The sequence below is a fragment of the Peromyscus leucopus genome, chromosome 15 (assembly GCF_004664715.2).
Source record: "Peromyscus leucopus breed LL Stock chromosome 15, UCI_PerLeu_2.1, whole genome shotgun sequence".
NCBI classification, from domain to species: Eukaryota; Metazoa; Chordata; class Mammalia; order Rodentia; family Cricetidae; genus Peromyscus; species Peromyscus leucopus.
In genome coordinates this window covers 17,279,583-17,306,607 of record NC_051076.1, presented here as the reverse complement: position 1 = coordinate 17,306,607, position 27,025 = coordinate 17,279,583, and the positions used below count along the sequence as shown (strand labels likewise).

Genomic DNA, 27,025 nt, shown 5'->3' with positions numbered 1-27,025 from the left:
TGCTAAATAAAAAGCCCAGTGCCAAATGCGGTATATCTCCCCTTGACTTTTTGCTCAGGGTGTCCTGGAGACCCCCTAACCAATGCAGGCAATTGTTGTCGCACCTGGCTGCCCTCCAGAACATAGTGGTAAGACCTGATTGCTGAAGACACCACACAATTTGGTCATAGGACATGGAGAAATCTAATTGGTCCTAACCAGAAAGCTTTCTGCCTTCTGGCTAGCTTTCGTAGTATAGACGGTAGCATGGGGGAAGATATCAATAGTCCTACCCAGCAGTGAGCCTGATGAGCTACAAAATGAACAAGATACGCCCATGGATGATTATACATACATATAATGTATTTTATATTCCATATAAAATACATATATTATATAGAGTTATAGTTTAAATTTATATATGTATCTATAAATTATAGCGACCCACTTTCTCCAACTAGGACCCATACCTCAAGGGTTCCACATTCTCCAAAACCAGCACAGTGAATTCTAGACCACGAGCCTGTGGGGGATTTTTCTCTCACACTATAGCAGTGGATTTCTGGTTGACCAGATGGCATTGGTCTAAGAGCCGGCTTATTTCTGGCTCACTGTGACTCATTCAGAGCAGTCTTGTCAAGCTTATGCCAAAGAAGGGACTTCCCAAGCACTAAGCCTGGTGATTCTGGGGTTCAGACTTTTGCCTTCAACCCTACAAGGCACTGACTGGCAGTGGAAAGCAGCCCCTCAGCTACCCTCCTCTGAACAGCAAATGCCCTGAGTGCCAGGCTAACTCCTCTGACTTCCCAGTCCCTTGGGATGTGGCCTCAGAAATGCCTTACTTTCTTCTTAGAACTTCAGTACTTTCCATATGTTTTTGTATTTCTTCCAAGTGTTCTAAGTTCTGTTTGGTGAGGGGTTTAGTTTGAAATCTCCAGCTGAGCACTACAGAACTGGGATGCTCTACACCACAAGAAAATGTTATCAAAAGAAAACGTTAAGCCGGGCGGTGGTGGCACACGCCTTTAATCCCAGCACTCGGGAGGCAGAGCCAGGCAGATCTCTGTGAGTTCGAGGCCAGCCTGGGCTACCAAGTGAGCTCCAGGAAAGGCGCAAAGCTACACAGAGAAACCCTGTCTCGAAAATCAAAAAAAAAAAAAAAAGAAAAAAAAAAAGAAGAAAACGTTAAACAGTAAAACGGCCCCATCATTCTACCTCTCAGTTGCAAACCTCCATCTGTAACACAGCCTTGGTTTTCTTGTCTTTTCCCTGACCCTGCTTTGCCAGTTTTACCAATGACAGAATGATGCCAGTAAAGGGGACTATAGAAACACAGGAAGTTAGAACCCCAGGCATTTCCTGCTTATTGAATTCAAAGGGGTATTTATTATCCATACATGCTAGCTAGGCATTGTCCAGAGTCCACACAGTTTCCAGTCTCTGTGGTAAGTGAGCATTTCCTCCCCAAAAAGAGATGAAAGAGAGAACCCCGTGGCATGGTGAGGGAAAGCAGGGGAGGTGGCTGGGAATGAATATCGAGTACTCAAACTGTCTTGCCTTCCCTGTCATAAGTGATGAAAACCCGGTTGTGTGATTTTCTCCCTCACCACCGCTCTCCTAAGACTGGCCATGTACCGAGCTGGTGATTCAAACTGCTCTCTGTCTGGAAGGCAAGCATGATGTGTAGTAGGACTTTCTTTGGATTGCCAGCCTCCAAATAATGACATGGAGACTTCTTATTAATTAAGAAAGCTCGGCCTTAGCTTAGCCTTGTTACACTAGCTCTTCTAACATAAATTAACCTGTTTCTATTAATCTATGTTCTGCCATGTGGCTCTTTACCTCTCCTCCACTCTGTGTAGTTGGAGTTATCTCCAGTTCCGCCCGGGCCCGCAGCCACTCAGACCCAAATAAAACACACACAGATGCTTATGTTATTTAAACTGTTTGACCTAATGGCTCAGGCTTCTTGCTATCTAGTTCTTATATCTTAAATTTAACCCATTTCTATTCATCTATAAGTTGCCATGTGGCTCATGGCTTACCGGTACTTTACATCTTGCTTCTCCTGGCAGCAGCTGGCAGCATCTCCTCACTTAGTCTTCCACTTCCCAGAATTCTCCTCTCTGCTTGTCCCACCTATACTATACTTCCTGCCTGGCTACCAGCTAATCAGCATTTTATTTATCAATCAATCAGTGCAACACATTCGCAGCATACAGAAAGACATACATCCAACTCTGTATGTCTAACTCCCTCTCTCTGGTGAAATCCACATGCTTAGATTCCCCTCAGTTTCTCTCTGTGCCTGGAAGTCCCACCACCCTCTCCTGCCTAGCTATTGGCTGTTCAGTGTTTTAGTAAACCAATCACAATGACATAGCCTCACGCAGTGTACACATACCCCACAGCAATGATGCCTAGAAGGAGAAAGATATTCACAGGCAGGAGAGAGCTCCCCAAGGAAAGGGCCTTGCTGTCAAGCCTGAGGACCTGAGTCCAATCCCTGGGACTCACATAGTGGAAGAAGAGAAATGACTCCCACAAATAGTTCTCTGACCTTAACATACATATTGTGGCACACGCACATGCTTGTGCTCTCTCATGCACGCGCACACACACACACACACACACACACACACACACACACACAAATACATCAATGTAAACAAACAAATGAACAAATAAATAAATAATCCAGAATGGGAAAACTGAGTTTGGGACCCACAACCACTGGCCACATAAGTGATCCACCCTGCTCGTTCTTAAATATGTATCCTGTGAATTCTTGTAGAATAAGAATGGAACTTCTTACTTTCTTGTGTGTGTGTGTGTGTGTGTGTGTGTGTGTGTGTGTGTGTGTTACATGTGCATGTGAGTGAGCTTGTGTGTGTTGGTGTTCTTTTTTTTTTTTGGTTTTTCAAGACAGGGTTTCTCTGTGTAGCTTTTTTTTTTTTTTTTTTTTTTTTGGTTTTTCGAGACAGGGTTTCTCTGTGTAGCTTTGCGCCTTTCCTGGAGCTCACTTGGTAGCCCAGGCTGGCCTCGAACTCACAGAGATCCGCCTGGCTCTGCCTCCCGAGTGCTGGGATTAAAGGCGTGCGCCACCAACGCCCGGCTTCTCTGTGTAGCTTTGCACCTTTCCTGGAACTCGCTTGGTAGACCAGGCTAGCCTCAAACTCACAAAGATCCTCCTGCCTCTGCCTCCTGAGTACTGGGATTAAAGGCGTGCGCCACCACCGCCTGGCTCGTGTGTTGGTGTTCTTGTGCATGTTGGTGCATGTGTGTGTGTGTGGAGGCCAGAGGTCAGTGTTGGGTGTCATTCTTCAGAAGCTGTCCATCTTGTTTTTGAGACCAGATCTCTCTCTGGGATTTGGGGCTCATTAATTAGGCTAAACTGGGTGGCCAGCAAGCCCCAGGGATCCACCTATCTCCACCTCCCCACCACTGGATTACAAGCTTGTGCCATCACATCCAGCTTTTACACGGGTCCTGGGGAATCCAGATTCAGGTCCTCATGGATACACAATGAGCACTTTATGGACTGAACCATCTCCAAGGCCAAAACCTTTCCTTTTTATGAACCTACAGAAATAAAATATTCTGCTGCTGACAGGTGAACATAGTTCTTCACTGATAGCATGGAGAAGGGTCCTGAGATGACATAAAATCAGAATCACCAGCTTAGACCTAATGTGGCAACTCCCTGACACCATTAGTGTCTTGGACCCTTTCCCGTTTACTCTCCACCCTTAGCATGTGATTTGATTGTCATGGTCACAAAAAGGTTGGGGCTTCTCCAGCCATCATATCCACATTGCAGGTGTGAGGACAGAAAAGAACCAAAAGTTTGCATCTTGTAAATGTGTTTTTTTTGTGCGGGAGGAAAGGGAGGCTTCCTCAAGGATCTCCTACCTCGCTGGCTGGAACTCTGACCTGTGGCTACCTCTATCTACAAACAGTCTGAGAAGATGGGTTTCCTCATTCTGGCTTTTATAAGATAGGAAAGAAAAGCAGAGGGGTTTTGAATGGCTTTTGATCGGCCATCCACACTTCTGCTATATTGCCAAGGTCTGGTTTTCTGTTGTCTAAGCACCCTGGTCCAGCTAACAGTGATGTAAAATAAAGGAGAGGATGCTGGGGGTATTTGCTCAGGAAGGCATCACAGTCAAGCTGGCAACATTAGGCAAGTTACTTCCAATTCTTTCTCTGCAGGTAGATCCAGGCTGTTCTGACAGCCTGTTCCTGCTTCTTCTTGGTTGTTTTGCCCTTTTGATTTGAGACAAGGTTTCCTTTTGTAGCCCAGACTGGCCTGGAATTCCTCCTGTCTCCATCATCAAGTGCCAGGATCAGAGGTGGGTGTCAGCACACCTGGCTGCTGGCTTTTCTAACGATGTGTGTCGTAACTCCCTGCCTCACCGAAGGCGATGGCAGAGAAAGGTCAAGGTGATGACAGTCCCCACACAACTAAGACATGACTCATCATCATGCTCACCCCAACCCTGTCCCTTGCCTACCTCTAGTTCACTCCTGCATCCAATCCATGCTCACACACACCAGGGAAATGACCAGTGCATAAAGGGAAGTATTTTGAATTCATGGGCAGCTTAGTTCAGCAGGGTGTAAGTCTTCTTCCATCCCATTAGTAACCCCATTCCATCCATAGGAAAACCTGACCAGATACTTCCTTTAGAACTCAAGCATGTCCTCTCTAACTAGCATTAGCTCAGGCTTTTTGGTGTGACTGGGATACCTTCAGTTCTTCCCTTGCTTCCTTGGCAAGCCTCGTGGGAGAGCCAGCAACTCTCTAGCCTTCAGCTTAAATCCACTCACTACATTCTCCACATCCACCATTCCTGGTTCTCAGCCACCGTCCAACCATTCTCTGAGTCCCAACCACAGACTCTGTCTAGGTAAGACACTTTCCCGAAGTCTGTTTCTTTCTCCTGGTGAATTCAGATGTTTGGAGTGTCTTAAGAACTGAGCCTTTTTAAAGCGACTATTCATAAAAACTCAAGCAATGCAAAACAGCAGTTTGCAAACTCTTCGAGTCTTTGAGTCTGACCCTTATCAGACTCAACAGCAGGTAATGTCTTGCCATGACTGCTTTCGGGTTGTGTCCCCAAATTGCATTTTATAGCTGCTTTCTAAAAACCAGGATCTAAAGGTTTTTCCCTTCATCCCTTGATGCTCCGCAGGACACTTTACCCTTTTTTTTCCTTGCATATAGTTGATTTAATAATAACTTCTCTAAAGTTGGGAGCCAGCCATCGCCAGCTCCATGCAGAGCTGGTACCTTTAGCCCACTAACCCCCCTGTAACTCTGCTTGCCCTCGTATGCCAGACTGGTGCTGGATGGGTTCGGATACTGTTTCTTCAACCTGTCCAGGTCCCCATTCACATGTGGAAAGTCTACAAAGTGCAGGTTCACATGAACTGCACACATAACCTCCTAACTCTCTTTAAAATAGTTTAAATCTAATGCCAAGCCTCTTTGATGCCTGACTAGAAGGAAATTTGTTATTGGGGTGCTGGAAGATCCTCACAACTTTGGGCAAAGATTCTGAGGGGGAATGGTACAACCCCCAAAACCAGAAGCTTCTACCCCTGCCAAGGGTCACAGGTCCACACAGGGTCTTCCCTTGTCTCGGTCCTTTTACTCTGGCCTTCTTCTTTTTGTCAGCTGGAGGTCCTTGGAGGCTCAGGGCCTGGCCTCCCCGTCCCTGGCATCACACAGCCACACTCGTGTCTTCTCCAGCATGGGCATGATGTAATATGTGCGTCCTCTTTTCTCTAAAGCCTTGGCCTCAGCTTCTCTGGTCACTTCTTGCTTCCCTCTGGATGTTGGCAGAAGCATTCTGTCTCCTCTCCCAACTGCGGGCATGCCCCAGATGTCTTCTGAGACACAAACCTTTTCCCAAGGTGGAAAAAGCCTTTGTCTTTAAAGCCACTTGGCTTCCCACCTTATACATTATTCAGCCAACATTCATTAGTGTAACTGCCTCAACCCTTACACTAGTGAAAGATTTCTGTTCTGATTGGTAAACAGTATGGTGGCCCTTGCAGACCACTGGTAGAAAAAAAATCAATTAATAATTAAATTCTAAATTAAACCCATTAATTCAGGCTAACCATGACAGGATGTCATGAGGGCCATTGATAGATGGGCCTCCCATGTACTTATTTATTACAAAGCACCCCCCTGCTGTGTGCCTCTCAGTTTTATCACTATTTTGAAATTACAATTGTCCCCTGATTCTAATAATTGCTACTTTAGATGTATTGTTTGCACATTGCAATTCTTGCATACATTGTAAATGCAGCGTTTCAATATTTACAAGTTTAAGAATTCGTCAATAAAATATTAAAAACTATCTCAGAATAGAGAGACAGCCAACTGTGGATACACTTATTAGCTTTCTATGAACAGTCACTCACCTCAGTCATCTGCATCCATGGAGGACACAGGGGTGTTTCTAATCAGCTGCATCTGGGAGGGGCTGCCCTTCACACTGAGAGAACGGGGGCATGAAAAACACACTTTTCATGTCTGCAACAGAAAGTAATTTCATGATTTTAACAAAAGCATGGGTTTCCCGCCATTGCTACTGACATAAATGTATGACACTTGGAACTAATTTCTAAAAGGTTGTGTGGGAGACCTGAATATATCACCTCCACACAGGAATGATTGCTGGGTTGAAAGCAGTGAGGACAGGGCATGTGCAGGTGAACTCTGCCCTCTCTCTACCTGCCTGAAGACAGGACACACTCAGAAAACAGAGGACCTCCCTCCAAGCAACGTGAACAAATTCACATTCTCCTACTGTGGAGACTAGGCTGACCACACATTACAACTTTGGACCTTATCGGCCCATCTACCCCAACAAGCTCCGCCTTTGCCTCACTTCGCCTATTATTTGTTCTTCCCAAGTCACCACATCTGGATACTCAAAGTCCTGTTCCTTTGCCTAGTCACTTCTCAAGGAATGTACTGTCATTCGAAGATGTTACATAAGCTGGAATTCAAAGCCCTTTCGAGAACTCCTCATTCTCTGTGTGTCTCCCACAAGTATATGAAATATGCATGTTAGTAAACTTCTATTTGTCTTTGATTGTAAATCTCTCTTTTGTCATAAGGGTCTCTTGCAAACTAAGAATGTACCACGGTTGAAAAAATGTTATTAATTCTTATAATTCACACACACATTCATCAACATGTCAATCACATTATATCAAATCTTAGGGTTTAATTTCTTAAATTATAATTATCAGTCAAAAGGTAGAATAATAATCAGAAAATCATTTTTATACAATAATACATTTGAAAAACAATCTTCTGAATTAAGCATTATGCTGATAAAAACAATTTAAAATCCTAGGAAAATAGACTTCAAATGTTAAAACTGCCCAACATGTACTTAAGCATAATAAAGCATTTTAAAACATGAAGTATTCAATAGACATTAAAAAGTAATGGTGTCTATATAAGCATACATTCATTCTAAATTCATTGTTCCACTTGTTGGAAAACATACCTACTTAAGTGAGAAAGCAACTTATTTGACAAGTTATAAATCAAGACATTAAAATATTTATTTACTAGGAAATTTTCACATATAGCATTTTAATAATTTATTTAAAATGAAAAATCTAAACCTTTTTGATCTTGTGCACTTGAGAATAACACCTTAGGCAATAGACTAAACTTTATTATTCATATTTCAGAAAAATGGCATCAATGAGACTGTGCTCACATCTACTAGAAAAAAAAAAGTCTGGCGTTGTAACCAAGATTTCAGAAACATCTGGGAATGCTTTTTCATTAGTGTACATTAAGTGTTAAAAGTAAGGGGTTTCCATCCACAGAAAGACAAACATTGCGTGTTCTCATTCATAGTGGATCCTAGCATCTTCAGATTTATGTGTCTAACCTGGAGGGCCTGTAGAATTTAGGAGTGTCTCAGAGAATCCCAGAGAACATAGGATATTGTCATTTGCTCCTGATTGCAACTAGAACTTGATGGTAAGACTCTTGCTGAAGAAACTTTGTTCACAGGACATGGAGAAATCAAGTTGGCCCTGACTAGGGATCTTCCTCCCTGATGTCTGTCCTTCATAGTACCAGAAGTTGCTATGCAGGTTTCTCTCTCTCTGTGTTTGTGTGTGTGTGTGTGTGTGTGTGTGTGTGTGTGTGTGTGTGTGTGTGTGTGTGTGTCTCATTCATCAACAGTCTTATTCAGCTGTGAACCCAATGAGCTACAATAATGACTGATATGTGGAGATATGCCCATGGATGCAACAGTGGTGTGAATGTTAGGGGTGGGGTAACCAGCTGCTTTCTCCTTTGTTTTAAGGCCTGCCACAGGAGGAAACTCATGCCTGCTACAATAAATCTGGCTGAGAATCCATGGATCCACGGTTGGGGAATTGTTAATGCCTAGAGGACAACGTACTACAGTTAGTTTGCTAATTGGAAATAGTATCGAATTGCCCTCTAACTTTGTATCTCTATACCTAGACAAGGGCAGTTCTCAGATCTCAAGAGAAAAGTTCCTTTGTGCAGTGGAGGACAGCTAATGCAGAAACACACAAGCTGTCGATGTGCAGTGGAGTCTCAGCCAGCCACAAATGGGACAGCTACATCACACTCCTTCTCCCCGAGGCTCAGGGGCCATCATGGAGAGGTGGCAGAAGAGGGGACAAAAACTGTAAGATCCAGAGGTTGGTCGATGGGGTGAAACATTGTCTTCTGGACATAACCCAATGCTCTGAGATTCACTCCAAACTATGGTGTGTATCTAGGCTCCCAAGTGACTTGCAAGTCCATCCTTCAGGACATTGCTTCCTGCTTTCTGGACTGGCTCATCTGAAATCCCAGTTCTATCTGCAGGACTGGAACCTTTTTCATGGAGCGACTATGACACAAACTTTCTAAGACGCTCACAGACTGTAGCAGAGTGTGCAGGTAACAGTTCCTACCATTTAAGGATTGACTGGGTACCACGTGTTCCTCGTTAGGTCCCGTTTGGTTTGAAGATACTCATTGCTACTTTTCTGATAAGAAAGCAGGTTTTATTTGAGGTTTAGGAAGTTGGAGGAGGGAGTCTGCCTCCAAGCTCACCTGCTCTAAACAATGCCACAGAGCAACACAGAAACACTTGCTGCTGCCTTATCCATGGTGCCAGGTTCCTTCAAGCCCAAAGTCAGCTGGAACCGAATCATGCAGGATGCCAGGGGTGGGCTCTAATTCAGGATTCTGCGGCGGGTGGGATGGGGTGGGGTGGGGTGGGGTGGGGTGGGGGAGCGAGACCGAGAGGGCGGGGGAAGGCTCAGGGTAAAGCCGAAAAGGCACTCCCAGATAAGGGGTACCTTACAGTCTGGGAAATCGGCCTAAGCAGGACCCAACCAACAGGAGCCCATCCACTCCCTCGACCAAGTCCCCTCACTTCCCGCTCTGATGTGCACGAAACTGCTGGAAGCCTAGGGGCGGCGGACGCGTCATCGCCATAGCCTTCCGCCTCCCCACTCGCTCCGGGCGCACGTGCTTAAAGAGTCCCTGCCCCTCCCGCCTCCGCGCGCACGGGGCCGCGGCAAGTTTCCTCCGGGAGGCGGGCGCGCACCACGTCTCCTCGCCACCGCCTCCCCGGCCCCCATCGCCGCAGTCTCCGCCCGAGGGGAGGGCGCGCTCGGGAGCCGGCGAGGGTGGGGCGTCTCGAGGGAGGGGTCCCAGCGCCGCAGTCTTCGCGGAGAGCGCGGGCGACAGCAGCAGCAGCAGGTGGAGCCCGGCTCAGTAGCGAGCAGCGCTTGGCCGGAAAGCCGCGCCGCAGCCGCCCGGCCGGGAGCTGGCCCGCTAGGCTGGAGCCCACGCCGCCCCGGTCCGACCCAGTTTCCCAGGCACCGGGTTACGGAAGCCGGCGGCCGGGGGACGCGGTTGGGGCCGGGGCCGGATGCATCTCTGAGAGCACAGCTGCGTTGGAAGACCCCAGCCCAGGGCGCAGGGCTAACGGGACCTGGCTCGCCTCGGCCGCCACCTAAAGACTTGTGCTCCCGGGCAGAGCGGCTGTGGGATTGGGGACCTCGGAACCCCGGGCACCTGGAATCTGGGTGGCGCGCTCGCCTCACCTCCTCTACTCCGGAGCGGACAGAGAAGGCTCTTTTCCAGGGGACGGACCTCCTCGTCCGGTCCTCTGTGGAGTCCTAGCCCCCCAATGCCTGTTGGTCTCAAGAACCTCTCTAGTTGACACAGGTCTGCAGGTGTTCTCTACTGGTTAGATTTTTTCCTCGGCTAGGGGAACAGTTGCCGCCAGTGACATTCTGTGCCCGTGGGCGCTCCACGTCCTGGGTCTCCTGTGCTGCCCGAGTCTTGCCGGCTTTGCTGACCCTCAAACTCTGTCTCTGCTTGTTGTGCGTGCTCCTAGCCGTTGGTTTTTCCGGGATCGTGCGGACAAGCCGTCTTTCCGGCTCCCGTTTGGGAGGGCACTCGTCTCCAGGGAGCGGTTTTGTGTGTGGTGGGATCGGGGTCCTCAACCATGGCCTTCACCTTCGCTGCTTTTTGCTACATGCTGTCCCTGGTGCTCTGCGCTGCGCTCATCTTCTTCGCTATCTGGCACGTGAGTAACCTGCAGCCGGCTTCTAACTCTCATTTGCCCCCCAAGCCCCTCTGCCCCCATGCCTGCCCATCTCCTCTCCTCATTTCACCTGCCTTATATACATTGCAGGCGTAGGCGGACTGTGAGGCCAGATAGAAGCAATTGCTGGGCAGACCTTGTCCATCTCCCTTGTCCCGGGGCAGGAGACACAGTTCTTGGCATTCCGAGACCGGGCGGTACAGGTGCCGTGCGCACCTTCTTGCCCTGGCTGGAGCCTATGGCCGCGCGCGGAGTCTCTACCGCGCGGGGCATTCTCCTGGGCGTGGCAAGATGTCCCGGGCCGGCTCCAAGTGGAGTAGCGGCTTAAACCCCATCTGCCTGACTCCCCCCCCCTCCCCGCCTGCAGGAGAGAAGACGCTCTGCCGGTGGCCCAGGCAATTAGTCAAGTAACTATAACAACTAAACATTTAAAATGTCAGCATCTGTGGTGGGTTGCGTTTAGACATAATTGGAGACTAAGTGGAAACACAACCAGGGCGCCTTGTGAGAGGAAGTAGGGAGAGGCCAGGCAGGAGGGGAGGCAAATCCAGGAGATGGGAGTGAAGAAGAGAGGGGGAGGAGGACCAGGATAAATAAGGTTCCAGGTGGTGTAGACCTGGTCAGGTCCCATCATCCCCAGGACACAAGCTTACTCCCAGCGTGGAGAGCAGATGGGTCCTAGGTCAAGTGTGGTGTGGTATGGTGTGGAGCCGAGGACTTTTTTTTTTTAATTAAGAAATTTTTTTTCATTCATTTTACACACATTTTACATAGATCCCCCTCTTACCTCCCCCCCCCCCAGCCTCCCCACTCCCCCACTCCCTAAGCCAAGGACTCTTGAAGAGGAGTAAGGAAGAAGATACAGGAGGAGCAGATCCACTGTGTCACATTTCACAAACCCCTTAGCTTCCTTCTGAGGCTGGTTAAGGTACCCATTCTCACCCTGGGGTGAATAGTCAGAAAGGCCAAGGTCCCAATGCCTGACACCCACTGTTAACAACCTTACCCCTCCAGCAGAGGTGGGGGGTGATGGAAGGGACCCCGAGACCAGCTCCCAGAGGCTCTGGGGAGCTTTGGAGAGCCTGTGTACAACAGGAGATGACCCAGAAGGAAGAAGATTAGGGAGTAGTTGAGATGCTGGTGTTTTGTCTGAGTGGTTTCTAGTGTGAGAGGGTCTGTCTTAAAATAGAACCTGGCATCTCCTGAGGGCTGTGACAGGAGCAGAGGGAGAGCGTCTGGGGAGGGGGAAGGGGCTTCTAACCACTGGACCCCGAAAAGACCCTGTAGATCACATCTAAGCTTCAACCTCTTTCTAAGATTGTGTAATCACTTATCAGTTGGTTTAGGAATGGATTCTGATGTAGGAATTTGGGGGGCTCATATAAAAAGTCCTGCTAGTTAGGTATGATGGGATTTTGTCCTCTCTGCCCTGGAATGCTGGGTCTATTCTATTACAGACAGTGGGATTTGAGGCTGTTGGCAATTGCTAAGAAAAAAAAAAAATGAAACCAAACCAGGTTTAGGATAAAGAGGGATTTAGGGTAGACAGTGCCCAAATATGCAGCAGAGATCTGCTCCCGTGTTCTAAAGGAACTTTAGTGGCTTCTTCGGATTTGGAGAGGGAGCCACATCCTCGAAGCCTAATACTTAATTTGCTGTTTCTTCCTGGTCTTGCTTTGTCTGGAGGGTAGCAGCACCCCAAACTCCTTCAGACTTGCTGTTCACTGCACTGGTTCCTGAGGCAGGGTGGGTCACCAGGAAGAATTCTCTTTTCTCCCTCAGGGTGCATGTGGATGGGGATAGGAAGGGCAATAAATAATTCAAGAACAAGCTGATTAAGTGGATGGTTTGTGCAGCTAAGTTGACCAAGAGACATCTGAATGATGGTTGCATGTCCTGGTGATCCGGCACTGGTTTCTGCCAGCAACCGTTATCTCCCAATCTGAGGGAGTACAGTGTGGTCGCATCCCAAGTCAGGTTCTGTTGGTACAGTGAGTGGAAGGGGCACAGTGGCAACAGGCACAGCTCGTTTCCCAGTCTTTCCCTTCCCTCTCTGAATCAAGCAATCCGATCCCCACCACAGGGATCCGATTCCTAAACACTCAAGGGGAGCTCAGATATTCTCTGATTTCCCGATACGCACACTGTGCATTTGTGGATATTGGTTGAATGGTGGTAATCACTTCAACCTAATACTTAGGAGAGTTAGTAGATGGTGCATTTGCCTTCTTTCCGGCACCTCATATTTCTATACATTTCCTGATCTGATGAGTCATATTGATTGCTTAGTATGTATTGGCATCCCAAGCAATGAATCCGCATTTAATACACAGCGGTTAAAATGCCTGCAACTCCCTGGGCTAAAAGACATGCAGGTAGTATGTTTTTTTCTTCTATTTATTTGTATATGTACATACCTACTTAAGAGAAATAATGGAAGTTACTATTTGTCCAGTATGTATTTATCCACGCTTGGTCCTGTGTAGTGTGGAGAAGACTTCTCAGGTGTACCTCCAGTTAGCCCACTTCCCCTCCCCGACCCTTCCCTGCATGTCTAGAAGCAAAGATAGGTATGGCTAGGCATAAGCATATTTAAATATTGATTTTTGCCTTGAAAATCTATCTGCATTGTTTTCACATGAAATTATTTCCCATCAGCCACTGCATCTGAGTACATTTGTCGTGCTTTGCAGAAGCAGAGTGAGATGCGTTTTTTGTTTGTTTTAAACCCTGGCTTTGCGCTCTTCATGGATATTGTCTCTTACACACCAGGGCGTCCTTTAGTCCCCACAGATGACTTTTTTACTACAGGAAGAAACTGTAGCTCCGAGAGGTTCTGAAAGGTTCTGGAACTGGCTCAAGCTTGTACAGCTAGTGTATGTTGGGCCCGGGATTTGATCTGAATCTGTAAGACTCTTATGGCCAAGCCTTTCCCCAACTGTGATCACTGGTGCTGAATTATTGATTTAACAATAGTTTCTACCCCAAACATTAGCTTCTATGTCGGTAAGATATTTAGAGTGGACTTTCTGACTGGAGCAGAACGAGGCTGGAAACAGGACTCCTCTTCCCTCTCCCTTCCACCTTGTTTCGTTTCATTTGGGTTTTTTTTGGTCAGATTATTGATTTATAGTCCAGGCTGGCCTGGAACTCATGTTCATCCTGCCTCTACCTCTGAAGTGCTAGGACTATAGGCATTTATGGCTACACCCAGCTCTGTGGATTCCTCTTTAAAAGAAGAAATTCTATTTCATCTTAAAAATTAGACTTTTGCTTATACAAGGATACAGGCTCATTTCCAAAAAGTTTGAAAATACAATATGCCGTTAAACAAAAGTCACCACCCACTTTTCCATCTAGAAAAGATCAGGCAGTTTGTGTGTGTGTGTGTGTGTGTGTGTGTGTGTGTGTGTGTGTGTGCGCGCGCGCATGCACTCATTTAAAAAACTACATGTGGATGTTTAGAAGGGAAAAAGCCCACAAGTGTCCTGAAAGGTTTGCTATGTGGAGCGATGTCTGTTTCCAGCCAGTTTGAGATGAACGGTGTTTACTCACAATTCAGAAACTTCTCTGCTCCAGCTTGGCCGAGCCTGTTTGCAGACGGTCTTGTTATATAAACACAGATGAAACTGTTTTTTGAAAAGATCAAAGATGCATTACCGCTGATTTCAGGCTTTCAGTTCTCCAGGTTTTTAATAGCTAGAGTCCCTCTGAACTTTGGCAATTAACAAATAAAATTAGTTCCCAGTGCTGCTCTCCAGAAAGGTTTGCTGTATCTCCCCATCTTGAAATGGCTTTGGGCTCTTGGCTGCATTCATCCTTGGAGTTCGAATGGACCTCACAGGTGATCATGAGAACTAGTCTGCTGAGGGGAAGTTTTACTAGACAAAGTGTCTTCATGACTGAAGACCTTTCAGCCAGTTCTAGCCTGTCACAGACCCAGACACTAGGAACGCATCTCATTTTCTTCAGCTATCCATCTATAAAAAGAAAGGGGGCAATTTTTTTTTGTGAAACAGGAAGCTTGGGGCTCATTGTAACCTTTTTCTCAGAGACCCTCTTTGGCCTGAGCCAGGGGCGGCATGAGCCCCTGCCAGCCCTTCCCTGGCCTCCACTGCTGGTCTGTTTGGATCAAGCCATCCTCCAGCATCCAGGGTCAGCCACCGGCAGCGGCTACTTGTCCACTCTGTCCCCTGCCACCCCCCTGGTCTCTCTCCATCCATGCAGGAAGAGAAGGGCCTTTACTACCCATCTTTGTTCTCCGAAGCTGAGGATGATGCTGGGGCACAGAGGAGCTTAATCAACTTTATGACAGATTCTCCTGCCCTTCTGCCTGGCCCATTTCTGGCTGCCCTTGGGGACCACACCCTAGGTAGCAAGGAATGTGCATTCTTTTCTGGACCATGGTGCTTTGGAACCTGGAGAACCATAACTCATGCAAAGAAGACTCACCATTCCAGGAGGCTCAGGGATCTTGATGCTAGCGAGGAGTCCTCCTGCAAGGGTGGGGAGCATGGTGACCCAGAGGGCCCCCCCCTGTCCGGTGTGATACATGTTTCCTCCTGCTCAGGGTGGGGAGCACAGTGACCCAGAGGGCCCCCCCCCCCCCCCCCCCCCCCATCAGGTGTGATACGTGTTTCTCGTTTCGGCTTGTGTTGAGTGTTGACTGGCCGTCTCCCAAGCCAGTCTTGTCATCACTGACTCTCCATCGATCATGTTGTAAGAGCAGAGTGAGGAATGGAACCCAGATGCTCTGGAAACGAGCCAGGGCTGGCTGGCTGGCAGAGCCTCATCAAGTCGCTGATGTTTCTAGGCTTCCTCAGGTGGGATGTGGCAGAGGCACCAAGGCAGTTTTCCTCTGACTCTCCAGTCTCTGGACGAGGGCCGGTGAAGCTGTGTGGCCTTGTCAGGGGTCTTTCTACCTGTACCCTGTTTCCACCCTGAGACCACCCTTGACTTCCCTTCCCGCCTGTCCCCTCCAGCCACTGCTATCTGCTGTCTCCTTTGTGTTCGTGTGGCTCTGCACTTTATTCTCTGGACAAGTTTTCTCCTACTGACTTCCTTCCTAGATGGTGCCTGATTTTCCCATCAACATCCTGTCCGGATGGCGTCCTCTCCATCCTTTGCCATCACTGTCCGTTGCCTCTGTGGGCCACTCCCTGTAGGACCCGCTGAGGATTTGGACCTGGTCATGGTCACATTCTCGCTGACCTGTGTTGTGTTAGGCACTGAGCTGACCTCGTGCTGGAGACTACCTATGTATATCTGTGGCCTCCTGACCTCATCTACGCCTGCCATTCCAGGCAGCCCTGGCCCTCTTACCTGCACCCTGTCGTGGTCCCTGTTTTGTTTGTGATGTGCCCCTTTTCTCTCAGGGAGTGGTCCCTTGAGGACACGGAGCCCTTCAAGCTCGTCATCCGCCACTTGGCTCATCAGTGCATGTCCCATGTCACCTTTATGGTAGGATCTCTCCAAGCCAGGAACCTACTCCGATACCCCTCTCCTCTCACCAAGGATCCCCAAGAGCTTCTGTCGTTCAGGTGAATGCACAGTGTGACCTTGGCTGACCCTTATAGTCCCATAGCCCGTTAGCATGGCCTGGGTCTGAGTCTTCACCTTACACCATACTGTCACATTCTCAGAGTCCCAGGAGCTCCCACCCTCATGTCTTTACATCAGGTTCACTGATATGACAGAGGGTGTCATCGGGAGCACTCACTCCCTGCACTGATATGACAGAGGGCGTCATCGGGAGCACTCACTACCCTGCCGTCTTGGTCTTTTCTGCTGCTATAACAGAACATAGTGGATCAGGTAGTAGAAACAAGAGAAATTTGTTTGGCTCACAGTTCTGAGTGCTCACAGGTCCCAGATCTAGGGGCTACACCTGGCAAGGGCTTTCTTATTGCATCACAACATGATGGAAGTCATCACATGTCATGAGAGCATGTGTTCAGGAGAAGAAGGGGGGGGCCCCACACCACCCTTTTAGAACTAAATCTTCCTACGATAACAGCCTTAATCCACTCATGAAGGTGGTATCCCATGACCTCATTGCCTCTTAAAGGTCTTCATACCATCACAATTGTAATTAAATTTCAACATGCTTTTTGATGAAACAATCAGGTACCGTAGTACCCGCCCTCCATGAACTTCTCCATGTATGCTCTGGTAACTCCATTTCTTCCCTGACTCAAGCCATGGCTTCCCTTTTGTTGAAGCTGATTTCTCCTGTGAACATTGATTCGACATGTTTCCCTGTATCCTCAGTGCCTCACCCCACAACCATGTCCAGGCCTCCTGACAGGCCAGGTCTCTTCTCTTTGCAGACAGGCTCTGCATCCCCAAATCCTGCCCCCTTTCTCTTTATTTTCTTCTCTCAGACACATAGTGTACTGGGGATGGATAAAGCCACACCCTCTGCATCCGTCATCCAGGCCTGGACAAGATCAGCATTTTACTAGGTAGACGTGCATTTTCTCTGTTTTAAATGATATTCCTCCAATGTCTTTGACCCCTTCCCTATGCCCACCATGCTTCTTCACTCAGTGCTTGCGAAGGATGCTGGCAGACCTCTGCTGGGCCATCTCTGGGTCTCAGTTAGTGCTCACGGAGGCCTCTCTGTGGTCTTGACATTGCTGCTCCTCTCCTCCTTGTGGCCCTGTTCCCAAGTGTTTCTAGCACCCTGCCCCGGGTTCCTCTCTCTAAGCACCTCTGGATGCTTTCTCAGAGTTCTCTCTGGTTGTTCTCTTTCTGCCTCTTCGACCTGCCCTTAGAACAGGCCTGCATCTGCCTCCGTGGACCACCTGCCCCGTGCCCATTTGGCTCCACACTGAACCTGTGTGCCTTTGTCACTCAAGGCCTCAATGGACCCTGGTCCTTACCTAGGGACCTCTCTACTCTTCCTTTCTCAGTTACCGTTAGGTATTAGCTTTCTGTCACCGAGAGAATGAACTCACAAAAGATTTGCTTGGGCTCATAGATATGAAGGTTCTAGTCCATGATCCCTGTGGCCTGAGGGCTTTGGGTCTCTATTGAGGTAGTCCATCATGAGTATGAAGTGGAGCAAAGCCATAAATCACATTAGCCAGAAAGCCAAAAGAAAGAGGATGAAGAGATTGGGGTCCTGTAATCTCCTGTAAGGGCACACCCCCAGTGACCGAATGACCTCCTAGTAGGCTCCATCTCCTGAAGGCACTGCCTTCCTCCACTTGTGTTGCTCCAAGACTAAGCCTTTAATATGTGCCCTCTGGGGACATGCACCATCCAAACACAACGACACACACCTGTACCCTCTTCTCTGCCTCACAACCCTACTTTGGCCCAGGCTTGATTTGTTCTTCCTCAGAGTATCATATCCCTTCCATATTATTGGCCTCTTGGGTTTTTCATCTCACTTGGGTGAATCCACCTGCTGCAACCCCTCCCCAGAATGGTAGTTACAACATGGGAAAGGATCTCTGCATGTCATCCGCACACTCAAACCCCTTCTGGCTTTTACCTGCAAAGCTTAAAGGGCTTCCAAGACTTGGTCCAGTTAACGGTTTCCCCTCATTTGACATCTTCTGTGTTCCAGCCAGTTCCCAGATGGGCTCTTCCACTTCCCTGGAATGCTGTCTACGCATCCCATTTCTTATTGGGCTGGCTTGCATTCTCTGTGAAGCCTCCACCCATCCTATCCATTGCTCCTACCTCCTGCCTTACATCCCACTGTTCCACTGGTCACACAGCCCTGGGCTACTGGTTCTTGGGGACTGGAATTGTTGCTCTCTGTTGTGGTTTCAATAGCCAGTGCATGGTGGCGTGATGAATAGAGCAGTTACTGCAGAATAAGTAAATTCAGCATCCGGCTAATTTACTGGACAAGCTTGATGAACTCTTTCTTGATGAATAGTTTCCTAGACTTCCAATAGGCATATGGGCTATTATAATGTATAATTCTAAAATTATACATTTCTGGACCCACAGGAGGCCTGCAGCATCCCAGACCTGGTGACTGTGTCTATGAGGGAAAGTTGTCTACTGTTCTATTGCTGTGAAGAGACACCATGACCAAGGCAACTCATAAAAGAAGGCATTTAATTGGGGGCTTGCTTACATTTTCAGGGGGCAGTGCATATTCATCATGTCAGGAAGAAGGGCAGCAGGCAGGCATGGTGCTGGAGCAATAGCTGAGAGCTGACATCTCATCCACAAACACATAGGCAGAATGAGACTGGGCCTGGCACGAGCTTTTGAAGCCTCACCCCTAGGAACACACCTCCTCCAACAGGGCCACACTTCATAATCCTTCCTGAACAGTCTACCAAGTGGGAGCTAAATATTCAAATATATGCACTATAGGACCCATTCTTTTTAAGATTTATTTATCATGTATACAGTGTTCTACCTGCATGCCAGAAGAGGGCGCCAGATCTCATTACAGATGGTTGTGAGCCACCATGCGGTTGCTGGGAATTGAACTCAGGACCTCTTCAAGAACAGCCAGTGCTCTTAACCACTGAGCTATCTCTCCAGTCCTGCCCCCCCCCATTCTTATTCGAACCACCACAGTGGTGAACTTTAGTCCAGCATCTCTAGGCAGAGGGGAGATTCTCAAAGGGACAAGCCAGGAGGGGGAAGGTGAGGCAACCCTGACGGATGGAGGTTCACTGACAGATCTCAGCAAGAAAGCTCTGCTTGAAAGGTCTTTGAGATGGTGACTTCAGCCCATATGCATGTCTGAGAACAGAGGAGAGTGTTGTTGCCGCTAGGAGGGTTGTATAGTGGACTTTGTACCACCACAGGGGTTGATTTTATGCTGTTAGATAATAGTCCCCCTGGGTAGATGCAATACCCATGTGTGTGTTTATATGATGAGAACTGTCATGTGGTATGTGCATGAGAGTGTGAGACTGTATGTTCTTTTGAGCATGCATGCAGAGCCCAGAGCAGGATGTCAAGTGTCTTCCTCTACTGTCCTCTACCTTACTGCCTGAGACAGGGTCTCTTAGTAAATGAAAAGCTTGCATTTTTGGCTAGGCTGGGTGGTCAGTGAGCTCTTGGGATCTGCCAGTTTCTACTTCACAATGATGGGGTTCTAGGCATGCACATGCTGTGGATTCAAACTCAGGTCCTTATACGGGCACAGCAAGCATTCTTACTCATTGAGACATCTTACCAGCCCATGTGATACCCATGAAAAAATTATTACACTTATTATGTGTGTATATGTATGTGTATATACACAGCTATGGTACATGTGTGGAGGTCAGAGGACAACTTGTGGGGGTCACTGTTCTCTCTTTCTGCCATGTGGGTCCTGGAGATCACACTCAGGCTATCAGGCTTGGTGGCAAGTGCCTTTTCTTGCTGAGCCATCTCCCCAGTCCCGGTGAGACCCATTTTTGGTCATAATTGTGAAATACACTGTTCTCTCACCACTTGGCGACCAGATGTAGATAGTCTCCTTATGGCTCAGAAGAGGCAAATATTAAATTCCAGCTGATGTTTTTGCAATTCAGGTCACTTATGGTAGCTGAAGGGACCTCAGAAAGGAAACCGAATTGTGCTGAATAGAGGAGAGGCACTGAGTGAATCCTGCTGCAGACAGGGAAGCTGTGCCTATGCGTTCCAACCTCCAATCTGGGGCCTAGGGTAGCTGCTGCTGGGGGGTCATTTATGTCCAATGTCTGAATCTTCATGGGTGACCGAGATTTTGTATGCTTAATAGCACTGGGAATCTGATTAAATCCCATAAAGGTCATGAAAACTCCCAAGTGCACAATTAAATTCTGAGTTGGTCTCTGAATACCAATGTAGAACTTAATGATGAGGCCGGCAACTATTGTTAATTTAGCATAGAAAGAGACGCAAACATGAGACTTTCTTACATATGCTAGAATAAAGCCAAAACAATGCATGAAAAAGGTATCTAAGTCGAGGGTAGGTCGATAGACTGAAATAGGGCCACTGGCATTTCTGTGCATACAGTGTGGTACCTGGGATGGGTAGCTTTAAATGTCAACTTGGTCAGAACCATAATCACCTGGGAGGAGAGTCTAAAATGAAGCATTGTCAACATCGGGTTGGCCTGTGGGCATGTCTATGAGGTATTGTCTTAATTAAGATGCGTTAATCAATGTGGGAAGATCCAGCCCATTGTGGGCAGCACTATTCCTTAGGCAAACTTCCTGAACTGTTTAAGAGCTGAGCACATGTAAGCAAGCAAGTGAGCATGTATACATTACATACACAGTTTCTCACAACTGTGGAAGTATGTGACTAGCTGTTTGAAATTCCTGCCTTGAATTCCCCACAAGGATGAATGGTCGCCTGGAATTTTAAGCTGACACAAACACTCCATCTCCCACCCCAAGTTGCTTTGTGTCAGGATGTTTTATCACAGCAACAGAAATGAAAGTCAGAACAGCATCCTAAACATTAAACAAAACAAAACAAAACAAAAAACAAAAACAAAAACAAAACCTGACAGGCTTGGTTAGATGATCCCGCAGCAGAGCATGGGGTTGAAGACTCAGCTTAGGATCTCAGGGTGGATGAAGTTGCTGTAGGAAGTTGTTCAGATTCCTGTGGTGGGCACTGGAGTCATCTGCTTACCTTTGCATCTAGTCTCCCATGCTCACAATCTCAGGACCCCAGCACCACAGTTAGACTGTATTGGCCTCTGGATATGTTTGTTTATTGCTCTTGCCACAAGGAAAAAGCATCTCTCCTGAATCTTAATTCTCCATGTTCTTTTTGCCTGTGTGCCTCTGTTCTCATTTTTAGTCATTCTTCACTTCAGCCTGTCACCAGCTCCCATGGCAAACTTGTGACTTTATGTTTGCGTGTATGGTTCGTCGCCATGACTTGGGCTATCTGGTTCATTTGACTCTGTTGTGTGCCAGTGTAGTGGGAATTTGCTCTGCCCATGACCTTGGGCTATCTGGTTCATTTGGACCTCTGTGTGTGTGCCAGTGTAGTGGGAATTTGCTCTGCCCATGACCTTGGTTCTGCTCATTTGACTCTTATGTGTGCCAGTGTAGTGGGAATTCACTTTGCCCATGACCTTGGGTTATCTGGCCTGATAACATTTCACCCTTCTGGGGTCTTTGATGGAATTGAAGACTAAATAGTTATAATTTTTTAGTTTTCCTTAGTTATAATAGAAAGTAAATTAGATATAAAACTTTAGACTCACTAAGATAAGATAGACAATTGTTTTCTCTAATCTTGCCAAATGCAAATGGATTAGATAGTGTTACTGTAATTCTTACTTAACTGTTTTTCTTGTATATAGTTTTACTATATTAAGGTTAAAACCTTCCTTTTTAATTAGACAAAAAAAGGGGAAATGCTGTGGGATAATGCTCTTGTACACTGTAAAGATTTGTGACTCGAATTGGTTTATTAAAACGCTGATTGGCTAGTAGCCAGACAGGAAGTATGGGTTCGGCAACCAGACTAGGAGAATTCTGGGAAGACGAAGGATGGAGTCAGGAGTCGCCAGCTAGATGCAGAGGAAGTAAGGTGAGAATGTTGGACTGAGAAAAGGTACCAATCACATGGCAAAACATGATAAGAATTATGGGTTAGTTTAAGTGTAAGAGCTAGTCAGCCTGGGCTACCAAGTGAGTCCCAGGAAAGGCGCAAAGCTACACAGAGAAACCCTGTCTTGAAAAAAAACAAAAAAAAAAAAAGAGCTAGTTAGTAATAGACCTGAGCTACTGGCCGAGCATTTATAAATACTATTAAGCCTCTGAGTCAATAATTTGGGAAGCAGCTGCTGGTTATTTGGGAGTTGTTGGAGGAACAGAAATTTGCCTGTGTCTGTGTTCTCACACACTTTCGCATGTGAACATGTGCCTTGGCTTCTCAAATGATGTCGAAGCTGGTTGTAAGAGTGATTACAGTCTTACTTAAGCATTCATAGACTTTTGAGGGACATGGTGACTGCAGGTTGAGCACATGGCTGGTGGGTAGTGGCTCTCAGACAGTTGACAGGAATAAGTCATCTCTGGCAGCTTCATTTGGTCTGTGAAACCAGAAGTTTATGCATTTCATCATTTGAAGAAGGGGGACTCTGTAGCTTTGGTGATAGTGGTGACAAGTAGTGCCTTAACAATTGGCCCTGCTGGGTGGCATGCTGCAGGTGCTGAGCACAGCACACACTGGAATGTTCCAGCATCTTCTTTGTGACTAAAAGAGGGACCAGTGTGGTATAAAGGCCTGTTTGGTACAAGATTCAGGAGCCTAGATACCATTGCCTGAGGGAATGCCTTCTCCAAGGCTCCCGGGGGTGGGTGGGGAGCTATACTTGCTGCCTCAGGACTTGGCACTTTTGGAATTTTTTTTTTTTTTTTTCCGAGACAGGGTTTCTCTGTGTAGCTTTGCGCCTTTCCTGGAACTCACTTGGTAGCCCAGGCTGGCCTCGAACTCACAGAGATCTGCCTGCCTCTGTCTCCCGAGTGCTGGGATTAAAGGCGTGCGCCACCACCGCCTGGCTTGTTTTTTGTTTTGAGGCACGGTTTCTCTGTGTAGCCCTGGCTGTCCTAGAACTTGCTGATGTAGACCAGGCTAGCCTGATGTCAAGCTCAGAGATCCACCTGCCTCTGCTTCCAGAGTGCTGGGATTAAAGGTGTGCACTACCACCACCACCCATTGGAGTTGTTTTTGTTTTCGCCTCCTATTACAAAGGCATTTCATTTATTCTTCTCATAAGCGTTACAGATGCTCTGAGGGTTCACATTCCCAACATCACTGTTGCTCTCTTTACAGTAGTTAGTGTATAATCTCCCTCGCAGGCTGGGGAGGGGTGGAGGCTTGGCCCAGGGTGAGGAGGGCCTTGTTACTTCACAAACCCAGGCGGGAAGTATGTTCCTGTGAAAGAGGCGTGGGTGGGTAGGAAGGTGCCCGGCGGGCTTGCCCCTGCAGCTCATTGCCTGTAGGTGGGTTACTCATATTCTCCCGGCTGCTCAGAGTGGAGATCACGCTCAGGAGATCATGCATGCAGCTCAGCAGCGAAGCAAAAGAGTGGGAAAGCAGCTGAATTCCAGGGAGAGGTGCAGGGTAGCTGCTGGTCAGGCACAGCCCTGCCAGTGAGGCCTTCCTCGCCTGCTTTCTCGACCTGGCCTCTTTCCTTAACTCTAATCTCTCTCCCACAGTTCTGGCAGCCAGGACCACCTCTGAGGGTCCTTGAAACGTGGGCTGTTCGCACAGTCTGCCATGGCAGGCCTCTCAGGCCAGAACCTTATAACCACGTGGCCCGAGGCCGGAGTCTTAGAACAATAAGTCAGACTGAGGATGGAGATAGAGCGTCTGAACCATAAAGTGACCCGCGAAAGTATGGCCTTAGTAGAGGTCTCTGCGGCATTTTTCCAGGCCCTGAGTTCAACTCTTGGCACTAGAAAACAATTGCAAACAAAACACAGCTATGCCGCCGTGGCTGAAGGATTGGCCCCAGCCTCGATGCCCATAGGCACACGAAGGGCAGGGCTGGCTGCTCCCTCTGTCTCCAGAACTTGTGCAGATGTCAATCAAGCATGTGCTGAACTGGGCTGTCTTCTGTCCAGCTGTCAGCTCATTGGTCTCGTGCATGGCTGGACTCAGGCTGGCTCCCCACGTTTCCTCTAGTTCTGTCCTGCTTCATCATGGCAGCCAGGAAATCAAAAGAAGAGAGAGGGGCCCAAGATGAGCGTATCCCATAAGAAGAGGTTTCCGATAACCTACTTCCTTCAGCGAGGCCCCAGAGTTTCCAGAACTTTCCAGAATGACACCACTGGGGATGAGCCTTCCAACAGCAGACTTCTGGGATATCCCAGATATGTGCATTGAAACACCTGGGGTGCTGGGTGGTGGTGGTGGCACATGCCAGCAGTCAGAGGCAGAGGCGGGCAGATCTCTGAGTTCGAGGCCAGCTACAAAGCATGTTCCAAGACAGCCAGAACTACACCAAGAAACCCTGTCTCAGAAAAACAAAAACAAAAACAAAAACAAAAAACCTGGCCAGGTTTATTGCATTATTTCTATTCTACAAACCATTGTAAGATCCTTATTTAAATCTGATCATTAAGCTTTAGTTACCAGGAATTATGAATGTCCCTTAAGCAGAGATTTTTTTTTTCTTTTTTTGTTTTTCGAGACAGGTTTCTTGTGTCTTGCCCTTTCTGGAGTCACTTGGTAGCCCAGCTGACCGAACTCACAGAGATCACCTGGCTTTGCCCCGAGTCTGGATAAAGCATGCACCACCAACGCCCCGGGCTGAGATTTTTTTTTTTTAATCCTAAACCAGTGACCACTCTTCCAGGAGTCTGCCTGTGACCACAGCCATTTATTCCAGAGGATTCCATCAGAAGAGATTAGCAGGGTTTCCCATAATTTTAGGGCTGAGAAAGCTCAGGGCTGTGTGTGAACTGACAAAAGCATCTGCTATTACGAGATAAAAAGGGTATCTTGCAAAAAAAAAATTGTACTCCATTAAAACCTGATTTGTGATTCTGACCTCAGGTCAATGCAGAGGTGCAGCATGCCCTTGGGTGGTGCTGGGGGAGGGAGGGCTGGACCAGGCAGGCAGCCTTACCTGGCCTGGAAAGGAGCTGAGGACTCAACCTTCAGGGTTGCCTGTATGTCGGGCACTGCTGCCGGCGTGGAAATGGAACATCTGTCAGCTCATTGGGATATAATTAGGAGGCTAACTTTTTTTTTTTTTCAAGACAGGGCTTCTCTGTGTAGCTTTGCGCCTTTCTGGAACTCACTTGGTAGCCAGGCTGCTCGAACTCAGAGATCGCTGCTCTGCTCCGATGCTAGGATTAAAGGCGTGCGCCACCACTGCCCGGCGAGGAGGCTAACTTTATTTTCTAGTTTTCTTTTGTTTTGTTTGTTTGTTTGTTTGTTTGAATCCTATTTTGAGTCACAAAAGTGTGTGTGTTGTGTGTGTGTGTGTGTGTGTGTGTGTGTGTTTTCTGCTAGATTCATTAAAAGATAAAAATTAGGGCCTGTGCTGCGGGCCGCAGAAATATATCATAAGAACTCAGCTGGTTATGGCAAAGTCACTACCTGGAGAGATCATGGAATTCTCCAGAGGAGCCAAATCCCAAGAGTTTTTGGTGTTACTTGGCTTGTTATTATATCAGCTGTATTCTGTTATGAAAATCATGTGTGCCTTCATAGCTTTCCAATTGACTTTTCCCTAAGAAGGACTAACAGTGTAGACAGAGCACTCTCTGGACATACACATTCCAGGTAAGTTGGAGAACAGCCTCAGGAAAGGCTTTCTCTGGAATCAGATATCTCCCTTGGCCACTTTCAAGGACTACAGGAGATACCACCCAGGTGGACGCCCAACTTCCAAAGACTAACAATGATAACAGCCCACCTGAAAGTCTCCTGACTTAAATTCCACAAGGAGACACCACCCAGGGGGGCGCCCAATTTCCAAGGACTAACAAGTGATAGCAGCCCACGTACAAGTCTCCTGACTTACAGTAAATTCACAAGAGGACGCCGCCTAGGCCAGGTGGACACTAAGTAATAGTTTTACACAATTTAGCTTAGGCCCTTCTTTTTTACAGCCTCACTAACTTTATAGACCTCTAACTACTTACCTAACCACTTCTAGAATATTTAGATAACCCTCTGTGCTAACAGCTATGCTCAGCCAGAACTCCCAGTTCAAGCCTCCCTGTAATTATCATTATTGGTAGCATCTGGCCAGGTCCATCACCGGATGGAGGAAAGTACCTTATCAGAGATACCTTTGTACTCTCTAGAACAGACTTAAGTATCCAGGCTACCTGTTTGAGAAGCCTGGCGGATGTGTCAATTAAGCCTATTTTTATCACCCTCCATTTGACCCTGGAAGCCTGGCTTTGCACTGCTAAGGAAATACTGCTTGTAAGTGTATATATACCAGAACTCCCAGGGCAGGAGAGGACAGAGAAGAGAGAAGAGAATGGAAGAACGAGATGGGTAAGAACTTGAGAGGAACGAGCTGTAGATGAGGAAGAACTAGATTGAAGAGCAAAAAGAGAGGACTAGAGGAACGAGATGGAAGATGAGGAAGAGCCAGATGGGAAGAACAAGATGAGGAAGAGCCAGATGCGAGAGAAGGAGATGGGAGAGAAGCTGATGGGGAAAGAACTAGATAGATGAGAACCTAGAAGGGACAGAACTAGATGAAGGAATTAAGATAGAACCTAGAGGGGACAGTAGATAAATATAGAGAGAAATCAGGCAAGAAAGGAGCTAGACATGAGAACAGAACTGAAGCTGTGTATAAAGGATGTTATGCCAGAGGAATTAAAGCAAGTGGACTATAGAACTCGGTGTGCTGCGATTATATTTCCTGATAATAGTCCTCGCCGTCAGTAGTTCTCTCTCCTGAGCCCCTGGGATGTATAATATTGAGGCTGGTTCCTCTAATATTATACAAGAGGCCT

The 27,025-nt window shown here is 47.4% G+C and overlaps 1 protein-coding gene across 1 annotated transcript in view; it reads left to right on the top strand.

Annotated features, from left to right (window-relative positions):
• The first annotated feature begins 9,702 nt into the window (after positions 1-9,702).
• The window catches only part of Cnih3 (cornichon family AMPA receptor auxiliary protein 3), a 114,548-nt gene continuing 97,225 nt past the window's right edge, over positions 9,703-27,025 (top strand). Inside the window, exon 1 of the mRNA XM_028865431.2 lies at positions 9,703-10,589. Coding sequence (XP_028721264.1) covers positions 10,509-10,589 — 81 coding nt within the window. The 5' untranslated portion in view covers positions 9,703-10,508. The remainder of the gene's footprint in view (positions 10,590-27,025) is intronic.